Source organism: Onychostruthus taczanowskii, unplaced genomic scaffold (genome assembly GCF_017590055.1).
Source record: "Onychostruthus taczanowskii isolate IOZ18803 unplaced genomic scaffold, ASM1759005v1 scaffold91, whole genome shotgun sequence".
NCBI classification, from domain to species: Eukaryota; Metazoa; Chordata; class Aves; order Passeriformes; family Passeridae; genus Onychostruthus; species Onychostruthus taczanowskii.
The window spans coordinates 726883-737924 of NW_024507105.1; the positions used below are offsets into that span (position 1 = coordinate 726883).

The following is an 11042-nucleotide window of genomic DNA, read 5'->3' on the forward strand; positions in this document are numbered from 1 at the left end:
CCGACGTGCCCACGCACTGTGCGTGAGTGACGCGCGGCGGCCGCGCGTGCCCCGGCGCACGCGCACCGGCCGCAGGTGAAGCAGCGGGGAGTGAGGGCGGTGGGAGCGGGACCCCGGCAGCGAAACCGAGAGACGGTAACGTCAGCGGCGGCCCCGGGACCGCGCTGCTTTCCTGGTGGTTCTCGGGTGGTTCTCGCGCCGCAGGGCTGGGCTCGTCCCTCCCCCCCCACCAATCACGCGTGTGTACCCGCACACCCCCGCACATGCGGCGGGGCCCGCAGTGCGCAGGCGCCCCGGTACGGCGGGCGCGGAGCGGAGCGGAGGGCGGGGGCCGGGCCCGTGACTCAGGTAACGCTGCCCCGGCCCCCGCGGCCCCGCCGGACGGGACACCCCGCTCCCACCTCCCCAGGGCTGCCGGGCGGGGCTCGCTCCCTCCGGGGAGCTCGGTACCGGCAGGGTCCCCGGGAGGGGCAGCCTGGCGCCGAGGGTACCGGGCGTGCGCGGCCTGTGCTGCGCCCCGCGGGGCGGGAGGAGCTGGCGGCGGGGCCGGGGGCGGCAGATCGCTGGTTTTATCTTGTTAACCTTGACTCGTGTACCGGGAAGGAGCTGGGAGCGGCGGGATAACGAACACCGAGGGTGGTGTCCCCGCTTCGGGCGGGGGTCACCGTGAGGGCCCGACCTGCTGCGGACGGGCGCTTCTCCAAAATCGGCCACCGAGCTCGGGTCTGGGCTCGAGATCTACCGAGCAAGCCCGAGCTGGTGAATGTTCAGCACACGCAGCAGCAGCAGTGCTTGCCGTGGGATTGTTGGGAGTAGTTTCTCTTGCCGGTGGGGTCTGGGCAGCCGGTGTGGAGATGGGAGAATGAATCGGTTCCTCTGGCAAGGAATCGGTGGCGAGTGGGTCGTGCAGGGCTTGCCGAGGATATTCTGCTTCCTGGAACTTGAATTTGGAAGCCATTCTGACAGATTGCTGACCTAAGGGGGTGCTCCAGCTCTCACCCACCTCTGGTTCAACTGTATCCTTCGAATTGGCTGCAGAAGTTTATTTTGCATTAAGCTGTTTGGAATTGTCGGGTCTTCTGAAGGTGGATGTGTGCTCAAATAGTCTTGGAATTCTTAATGTGAAATGTTAGAGTTTGGTCGAGCAGGTGGCTCTGTTGTCCTGTCATTTTCTACAGCGTGTAAATTCTGTCATATTGAAATAGTATTTTGGGGTTTTTTTCCTGCTTAAATTCACATAAAATTGTGACGTTCCCACACAGTGTTCCAAATTCCTGGGCTCGGCCTTGCTGAACTTTCCATCCTGATTAAGGTTCTGTGACCATGTTCTGTGCGGGTTTTTGCTGGAGTGAGGAGTGTTTGACAAAGGTGCTTATTTTAGTCGTCCTTGTCATTCACAGCAGTGGATTCCCTGCATGAGGCACTCAGAGGAATGCTGGTCAAATTTAGAAACAAATCATTTCTATTCTAAGTTTGTGAGAGAACACACTGATTACCATTCAGGTTCCCACTCGGATCTGGTTGCGGGAGGGAGTAAAATGAGCCTGACAGCAGAGCCTGATGCAGCTGATCCTCTGTGCCTGGTTGTGAAGTGCAGCTGGGGGGTTGTTGCTGCCTTTTTTGGACCTTGGAGAAGGTGCTCCAGTCTGAAGGGGATGTTGGGACTGTTTTGAACTCAAGCAGAAGAGAAAGGAAGCTGAGGGCAAAACAAGGGGAACTGACAAACTCGGCAGGGTTCTGGCTGATGTGGGGAGAGCTCTGGGCTCGTGAGCCCCAGTTTTCTCCTTTGTTCTGGACAGCAGTGCCATATCTGTCCTCTTCCTTTTTTTATTTGGCACAGCTTCCAGCAAAAGGTCTTTGTGTCTATGCAGAAATCATGAGGGGACACTGTGGGAACTTAGTTTTGAGTGTGCAGCCTAGAAAATCCCAGACGAGCACTTTAGGACTAGCAGAGGCTATCAGAGCATTGCTGTTTAAATGAACCAAGTGCATTTTAAGATTTACTGCTGCTGTTACACATTCAATGCTCCAACTGTGCCTAATTGCTAATTAATAACAGCTGTAGACACAGAATGTGGTCTTGGAAGTGAGCTGGCTGGGAGATGCTATTGGAGAGTCAGTTTTGTAGCAGAACATCCCTGCTTTCCATCTCAGCTCATGTGAACAGTGTGGCCAGATGTGGATTTGCTGCTGCCACAAGCAAGAGTCCAGAACCTCTCCTTCAGAGCTGTTTTGTTCTTGTACCAGTGGTCACTTTCTTTATAGAGAAGATGGCAAGATCAGGCACGAGTTTATTTCTCTGGTCTGATTCGTAGTGTTTTCAAATTGTGCACTGTGGGTTGGGGGTTACTGGAGGTGTGATGTAACAAAATTGATGAGGATTTTTTGCAATGATTGATTTTTTTTTTCCAGTTAAAATGAAGAATTTATATATTTTTATCGCTGTCCTGTTCATCCCATGGAGCTTTTCTTTGGCAAAGTATGATGAATTTGAGGATGGAGATGACATTATGGAATATGATGATAATGACTTTGCTGAGTTTGAAGATGTGAATGAAGATACAGTCACAGAATCTCCTCAGAGGATCATCACTACAGAAGATGATGAAGAAGAAGCCACTGTAGAGCTTGAAGGTCAGGATGAAAATCAGGAAGACTTTGATGATGCAGACACACAGGTAAGGCCTTGCCTCCTTCCTCAGTGTGTTTCCTAATAGTGTCTCTGCACCTTTCTTTCTATTTTTGGCTTTCACTTGCTGGGCTTTGGATTTTCATGCTGTTTGTGATTTTATCCTTTAGGAAGGTGACACCGAGAGTGAGCCATACGATGATGAGGAGTTTGAAGGGTATGAAGAGAAACCAGATGCATCTCATAGCAAAAATAAAGACCCCATAACAATAGTTAATGTAGGTATAACTGTTGATCCAGTGTCTGTTTGGAGTTCCATCACTTATTTTCTTAAGGCAGTATGCCAGGAATGTCACTAAACAATGAACACAGCATGTTTTTAGCTTGTCTGTGGCTTAAGTGTCAGATTAGAACTTGTCAACTCAGTTGGTTTTTGAAGCCAGTCTCTCTGCCCACCCTGCATCACTTTTTTGCCTCCCAAAATAGTCTTTCACAGAATGATCAAGCTCAGGGTCTGCCTTTTTATTACCCCTGAGTTCTCTCTTTAGGTGTTATAGCTGACCTTGGCAGTGAAAATTGACATTTGGGCACTTTTATGACTCTGAGGTGGCAAGGTCAGGAAGGCTTCCCTGCTGCCCCATGGAGTCTGTGGCTCTTGCTGGCATCCTGAGAATGTTCCTGGGCATTGGGTGTTTGGATTTGCAAAGAAGTTACATGATGATCAGATAATGCTGTGATAGGCAGGGTATTAAACTGAAATGCTCAGTGAATTGAAGTGCTGGACTGTTTACTCTGAGGCATGTGTGCTAGCCCAGGCTCACTTGGAAGTGAGTACTTTTTTCCTATTAAGCAGGTATTTTGGGAATGCTGTTATCAGTTGTTCCCTGTATGATTACTGTGCCCCAGTAAGCCAAGTGCTTTATGTAGGCTTGGCTCTCTCCTGTTGCCTTGGTGGAGCTTACTGCTGTGTTGGGGATGGAACTTCTCCACTACTCTGTGTTTCCCAAATTTTTGTGTGTATAAAATCCACTTGTTCAATATGTAAATCACAGCTTCTGTTCCCATACACAGGTCCCTGCTCACCTTCAAAACAGCTGGGAGAGTTATTACATGGAGATCCTGATGGTAACAGGTCTCCTGGCTTACATCATGAACTACATCATTGGGAAGAACAAAAACAACCGCCTGGCTCATGCTTGGTTCAACACTCACAGGGAGCTGCTAGAAAGTAACTTTGCTCTTGTTGGTGAGTTCCATAATGACAAGGATCTGGTTTTAGTATTGAATAAAGCTGGGTTTAGTCTGGCATTTAGCATGTAGAGAATCCTTCTCTGTGCTGTGGTATCGTGAGCTGTAAGCCTTCTGCTGAACGATGGTGTCTCAATTTGTGAGTCTAGATTGAGGTTCTTTCACTGTTGTTTTCCTCAGGGGATGATGGCACTAATAAAGAAGCTACAAGCACTGGGAAACTGAATCAAGAAAATGAACACATATATAACTTGTGGTGCTCTGGAAGGGTGTGCTGTGAAGGAATGCTCATCCAGTTAAAGGTAAGAATGAGGGAATTTTGTGGTGCTGTTTACGTGTCACCAGTTGTCAGGTTCTAGAGGCTTTTCCATTCCTGTGTGGGCAACATGGAATCCCAGCTTGGCAGTTGTGCTCACGTTCAGACACAGAGTTCTGAGTATACACACATGAGGAAAACTGGTCACCTGAAGGTCTCTGCAGACCTGTATTCTGCCCCTTAAAGCTGGCACCAAAGAGCAAGTGCTTGCAGGAAGAGTATAAAAACCAGAGGTGCAGTGTGAACAGAGGTAACTGTAGGCTGAAGAGCCCATTTGCCACTTAAAGGGATACATGGACCAGCAGGAATTCCAAGGAAGAACAGCAAAGACAAATACGAAGCCCTGGACCTGGGCTGGAGCAGTCCCACAGTTCATGTTCTGACTTGAGGGAACACAGCCATTGGTCACCTGAAGGTCTGTGCAGACCTGTATTCTGCCCCTTAAAGTTGGCACCAAAGAGCAAGTGCTTGCAGGAAGAGTATAAAAATCAGAGGTGCAGTGTGAACAGAGGTAACTGTAGGCTGAAGAGCCCATTTGCCACTTAAAGGGATACATGGACCAGCAGGAATTCCAAGGAAGAACAGCAAAGACAAATACGAAGCCCTGGACCTGGGCTGGAGCAGTCCCACAGTTCATGTTCTGACTTGAGGGAACACAGCCCTCCAATACAGAAAGTGGGTCTGCTTTTGAGCTGTATTGGTCACACAGGGAAAACTCAGGTTAGATATAAGGAAGGAGTTCTTTACTGTTGTCTTTTCAGCTGTTTTCTGTGTTTACCACCCTGTGTTTTCAGTTTCTCAAGAGACAGGACCTGCTGAATGTCCTGGCACGCATGATGAGGCCGGCGTCAGACCAAGTGGTGCGTACTCAGCCCTTTGGATTAGCTCTGATAAACTCTTGCATTCCCTCAGTTCTGCTCTGCTGCTTTTGATTGGTCCAGGTGATTTCTGTAGTGTTTCGTATCTTCCAGTTCAGTAACTATTGAAACAACCTCAAAGAATTGTTTGTATTTCTTTCCTGCCTGTGAAATGCAAACTGCTGATGACTGGAAGTTGCTTTATCTGTGGATTTTATCATTCGAGTGATTTTGTGAGTCTGTCATGATTCAAGACATCATATTGATAAAAAGTGGTTTTACAATCTGAAATACTTAGTGATTGTTCATCTGTCTGTGCAGTCTGCCTGAATAAGACTGCTTAAACCCATATGTTGGTCTGGATATTCTTAATGTTACCTTTTGCCTTCCAACTTGCTCTTAGAGAGCATAAATGCCAAGAGAGGTTACATTTGGAAGAACAGTGACTGTGTGCACTTTCAATACTCTTCCCATGCATCTGTAATTGTATTTACTTACATCAAAATATTTAATTGCAAATTATTTTTACAACTCTGCTGTTCTGGTCACTGTTATTACAACATGATACTGAATGGTGTGCTCAGTCTAATTAAAAAGCTTCCTTACTTTAAGACATACTGAAAAGCTTTAAATCAACCACCTTTTTCTTAGCTGTGTCTGTTCTTACATAGTCCTTGTTCTTAGGAATCAAAGCATCAGACAAACACTGAAATCTGACCAGGGCAATAACATTCTGTTTCACAGCAAATAAAAGTGACAATGAATGATGAAGATATGGACACGTATGTGTTTGCTGTTGGAACCAGAAAAGCACTGGTGAGACTTCAGAAAGAGATGCAGGACCTGGTATGTACATGCACGTTGATAAGTAATAGCATATAAGAATCTAATCTGCATATTCATTGTTTTCTTGGGAACAGCTGAAAACCTGTGACTGACCTGTTGGAATTTGTGTGGGAAAGATATTTCCATTTACAGATAAAAGTCTAATGGAATCAACCATCAGAAGTGCTCCCCCCATCAGACCTGTAGGGAAAGAGGCACTGGAAAGCAGCTTACACCTTTCTTTTGGGGTTAGTTGGTTTAAGTGAGGCTGCAGATTTTTGTTACCAAACATGAGTGTCACTTCACCTCGTTTCCTTTGCACAAAAGACATCTTTAGGGATTGAAAAGTAAACTTAATTAGTGATACATGATGTGGAAAATTTAGGTTTATATCTGTTTTTACATGATCTGAAATTAAAACTTTCCATATGTTCAAGCCATGAAAAGAATTGCAGAGCTTGCCCAGAATCCAGTGATAACAAGTAATCTTAAAAAAATCTTCTCTCTCAAGTAGTAGCATGATGTGTGGTTGGTAGAATGCCAGTTTTTGTTCTGTTATCAAACAATGTAAGCAAAATGCCTTAATCCACTTTGAACACTCCAGTATGTATGTATTAGAATTGTTTTATCTTCCTTAAAATGCTGGCTTCTGAAGGAAAATACTAGCTTAAAGACTGTTGATGCTGTGTGCTTTACTTTGTTTGAAATGTCCCAGCCAGGATGAGTGAATGGGTGTATTTTTTATTGTTTCTTTCAGGTACTTTTAGAGTTCCCTCTATTCCAGAACAGTTCAGTCTGATAAGAAACTTACAGGCTTTTTCTTTTTGCATTATTCTCTTTGAAACAGAGTGAGTTCTGCAGTGATAAACCTAAGTCTGGTGCAAAATATGGGCTTCCAGATTCGCTGGCTATCTTGTCAGAGATGGGAGAGGTCACAGAGGGAATGATGGACGCTAAGGTAAACTTGAATGAATGAATACAAATACTCCTTGGTAATCCTGGCATTTACAACTCATATGTTGTAAAAAAGTTAAAATGAAAAGTTAAAGGGGAAAGTTCATGTCTTTTATCAGTGTATCTGTGGCAAGCTGGGCACGGCAATTTCCTGAGTGATATATAGAACCATAGAACAGTTTTGGTTGGAAGGGATCTTAAAAATCATCCAGTCCTAGCTCCCTGCCATGGGCAGGGAACCTGGCAAAGCCCTGTGGAGTGGGTAGGCTGCAGCTGGATTGGTGTTGGGAAAAACTAACCCCCGTTTCTCTTTCAGATGATCCATTTCCTCACACACTACGCTGACAAGATTGACTCTGTCCAATTCTCGGACCAGTTCTCCGGTCCAAAACTTATGCAAGAGTACGTACAAAGGCTGAGCTCTCCTGGGGCTGGTGGTCAGCTGTGCCTCAGCAGTGCACAGCCAGCAGCTCTGCTGGTCCTCTGAGCCTCCTAGTCCAGAGGTGCTTTCAGGGGCCAAGTGGTGGGTGATGTGTCTTACCTGAATTACCACGTAGGTTTTTGCACATGCCTGTGTATTATGCTCATAGACATATAAATAAATTAACACAAAGGGACATAGTTTGATTTAATTATAAGACAGCTTATGTGTATACCTTGTACTAAAATTGTTGAGGATCTGTGAAATGTAGGCCTGAGATTTTCACATTAGAATACTCTGGGATTTTGGGCAGTGAATACTTAAACTCTTGAGAAAATATTTTGTTCTCCTAAAATATTTAGAGATCTTCAGTGGTATAAACAACAAGGGGGTGTGTGAAGCTGAATGTAATTCAAAATATACAGGCCTTCTTAGTGCTCTCATGGCCTCCTGACATTTAGAGGGGGTGGTGCTGTCTGTTTTCACACTCATGACTTTTCTCTGCAGGCTTTTGGGTAAAACACTTCTGGAATCTGATTAGTTTGAAACTTAACTTTGGTTTATAGCCAGGCTTTTAATGTTTATTTTTTTCAAGTACTTTCCAAGTGTCTTTTGGTTCTTGATGGTTTTTTGGACCAGTGTTAGTTACTTTGTATTTTTCTTCCCTTTTTCCAAACACTTGTTTCTTTCCTCCAGGGAGGGCCAGCTTACAAAACTGCCCGAAACTAAAAAGACACTTTTGTTTACATTTAATGGTAAGGGCTCTGTTGTCTGTGTGTGTCTGGGGGAGTGTGTGGCTTTATTTGGGTAAGTCACATGCTCACGATCTGTCACCTGTGGAAGATAATGTGTGATGAGTGATTTTAGTGCGTTTAGCAGGATCATTGATTGACAAACAGAAGGCAGCAATACACTGGGGACTGTGTGGCATGTTGTCACGATAACAGGACACTCAGTCTTGCTGTTACTGACCTCAGCTCACACTTCCTCTCAGGGTGGTTTGTTTTTAAACCACAAGCCTTGCAGTTTGAACTTGCCCAGGCTCAGTTGGTTTACCCCGGTTTGAAATAAAAGTGGTCTGTTGGGAGAATTCTAGAAAAGAATAGATCTTCAAATCTCTTCAAAATGGAAGCCTATAGCTCTAAATGAAGCTTCCTAAAGAGCAGAATAAGAGCATCTTTATTTCATGAACAGTGTGAGCCATAAGGGAAGAGCATCACAGCAAGCAGATGAGTTCTGCCAGTCTGTGTGAATGAACAAAGAACTCTTTATTTCAGTGCCTGGTTCAGGCAACACTTCCCCAAAGGACATGGAGTCTTTGCTGCCTCTGATGAGCATGGTTATCTACTCCATCGACAAAGCAAAGAAGTTCAGGCTGAACAGAGAAGTAAGTAGTGCCTGGTTTTCTGTCTTCTGACATTGTGTGACATTGGAACCATTACCACTGGCTCCTTAGGGATCCACTGGATCCTTCTGTTCCTGTACTGCTGGTAGAGATCCCGCATGCTGCTTGTGGGGAAATCACTACAAACTGCGTTTGCTTTTCTCTGTGCAAAGGGTAAACAAAAAGCTGACAAGAACAGGGCTCGGGTGGAAGAGAATTTCCTCAAGCTGACTCACGTGCAGAGACAGGAGGCTGCCCAGTCCCGCCGGGAGGAGAAGAAACGGGCGGAGAAGGAGCGAATCATGAACGAAGAGGATCCCGAGAAGCAGCGGCGGCTGGAGGTGAGGGGAGGTCCATGTTGGTACAGGCTGCTGGCAGATCCCTCCTAGGAGATCTCCAGGCCTGTCTGGAGCTGTAGTAGCAGTGACAATTTGATTTCTATTTGCTGCTCCTTTCTGAAACACACGAAGGGTCCTGGTGAGCTGTGAAGGCGGTGCTGGAGGGCTTTGTTGTTTGGTTCTGAAAGGATCTGCTTGTTCCTTGAAGAGATGGCCTGTGTTGATTGACATCCCTGTCCTTGCCTACAGGAAGCTGCTCTGCGGCGTGAGCAGAAGAAGCTTGAGAAGAAGCAGATGAAGATGAAGCAAATCAAAGTGAAAGCCATGTGACTGTGCTGTGAGAAGTGTCTCGGTGCCACCTGTGGAACTGTAATTCACAGGGTACGAAGACCTACCTGACTCCATAATCCTCTGATTCCTTGAACACTAGTAACCATTAAGAGAAAAGGTCTTGCATTGGTGTTACTTATTTAAGTATTACAGCAAAATGTGTGGAGAGCTTTGTCTCGGCAGTTCTGTTCCAGGTGGTACAAAGTTTTGCTACTTGTCTGTTAAAAAAAAAAAAATTTGCAATATTCTTGAATGCTTTTTGTCATTTGTTCTTTAAAAACAGAAGATTGTAAACCTGTCCATGTGTGCTGGTAACATATTCATGCTTTGGTTTTAAACTTTGGTGTTATTGTGAGGGAAAGGGGAAAAACTTAGGGGGAGGCAAACTGCACAATAAACATTTACTGTGTGCATTTATTTGCATCAAGGCACAACACTTAGAGCCTTCCATACACAGTATGGATTCTTCAGGGATTTAAGCCCAGTAAAATAGAAGTTCTAATAGAAGTAGAAGATTTTTTTATCTTCTTTTTTTTTTTTTTTTTTACAAACAAAGGCCTGAAGCAGTATTAGGTCACCTGTGGGCATGATTGGCTTATGTGTAAAACAGAGATGGTTAGAACCAAGGGAATGGAATACATGGACATTTCCTACTTGTGTGTTTGGATGCTGCAAACTTAACACAGTGTGGAATCTGTGATGTCAGCACAGTGTTCCTTCAGGAGTGAGTGCATGGTGAGTGAGCAGTTCAGCCAGCTTTCCTTCAGTATTTTTAACAGTTCAAGTTTGCCTCAACCCCTTCTCTCCTGATCTCAGCAGCTGCTGCCCAGTTCACTTCAGCCAGGAGCCAGATCTAGTGGAGTACCTGCAATTCCTGATCTCCCCAAGCCAGTGAAAACGTTTCAGAGGATGTTCATCCTCTTCGTCTGGTCAGTGATCTCTTCAGGGTTTTGAATGTAAATGGGAAGAATGAAGTGAATGCCCTGTGCAAGCACTTCGCTGGGAGAGCTCTGCATTTTATAAATGCTTCCTGTCCAGAAGGCATTTTATTGTTGCTTGTAACAGACTTTTAACAGTTTTGTGGGGAAACAATGTCCTGCATTTTCTTGTTCAATACTTCATGGAAACTTGGTTCTGAGGCAATAAGAATTAGCTGCTGTTGAAACAGCAATTGCTTAAACTCCTTGTTCCAGCATGGGATACTTCACCCTGATTGAAATGCAAATGTCTGTAACCTGATACATGCAAATACATTAATTTTATAATGGTTGGTAAAATTATTTAAAACCAAAACTAATGTAGATTATGTGAAATTTTAGCACTATTTAGCTTTAAAGATTAATATGTTATTGTTTCACAGAGTTCTTTGAAAGGAAATACTAGTTTGTGCTCTTTTGAGTAAGCAGACAGCTTTCCTGAAGTCCCATCCAGTTGTGGGCCACGGCAGCTAATTTTGTAATACAAACATTGAAATGAACAATCTAATGAAGAGTAAAATATAATTGAAACACTCCTGCTTTACTTGGCTTGTCTCAGTGTTCCTTTCATTCAGCAGACTCTGAAAGCCTCCTTTGTGCTGGTGAGTTCTGGTGTAGGTTGTGAGCAGCAGGAGGAGCTGGTTCCTGCTGGGGAGGGCTGCAGGAGCTGTGTCCCCTTGGGCAGGCTGGGCTGGGCTCACAGGGAGGATCTGCCCCGGCCTTTCTGTGGCAGCTGGGCACAGCAGGGTCCCTGAGGGACCCA

The 11042-nt window shown here is 45.3% G+C and overlaps 1 protein-coding gene across 6 annotated transcripts; it reads left to right on the plus strand.

The window, feature by feature from the left end:
- Positions 1 to 2: 2 nt before the first annotated feature.
- On the plus strand, positions 3 to 10812 carry CCDC47 (coiled-coil domain containing 47). Of its 6 annotated transcripts, none has more exons than XR_005954262.1 (15): positions 187 to 348; positions 2413 to 2678; positions 2800 to 2907; positions 3701 to 3875; positions 4058 to 4179; positions 4988 to 5053; positions 5795 to 5896; positions 6723 to 6833; positions 7146 to 7231; positions 7947 to 8005; positions 8528 to 8637; positions 8808 to 8975; positions 9222 to 9353; positions 9859 to 10037; positions 10119 to 10812. XR_005954262.1 is itself a non-coding variant. In XM_041426350.1 (13 exons), the coding sequence occupies exons 2-13, from the start codon at positions 2418 to 2420 to the stop codon at positions 9300 to 9302; spliced, it is 1449 nt and encodes a 482-aa protein (XP_041282284.1). In that variant the 5' UTR covers positions 3 to 135; positions 2413 to 2417; the 3' UTR covers positions 9303 to 9547. The 6 variants fall into 6 exon arrangements, 3 of the variants coding, with proteins under 3 accessions (XP_041282284.1, XP_041282283.1, XP_041282285.1); XR_005954261.1 differs by having other exon boundaries at positions 10122 to 10812; XR_005954260.1 differs by having other exon boundaries at positions 9859 to 10812.
- The last annotated feature ends 230 nt before the right edge of the window (positions 10813 to 11042 follow it).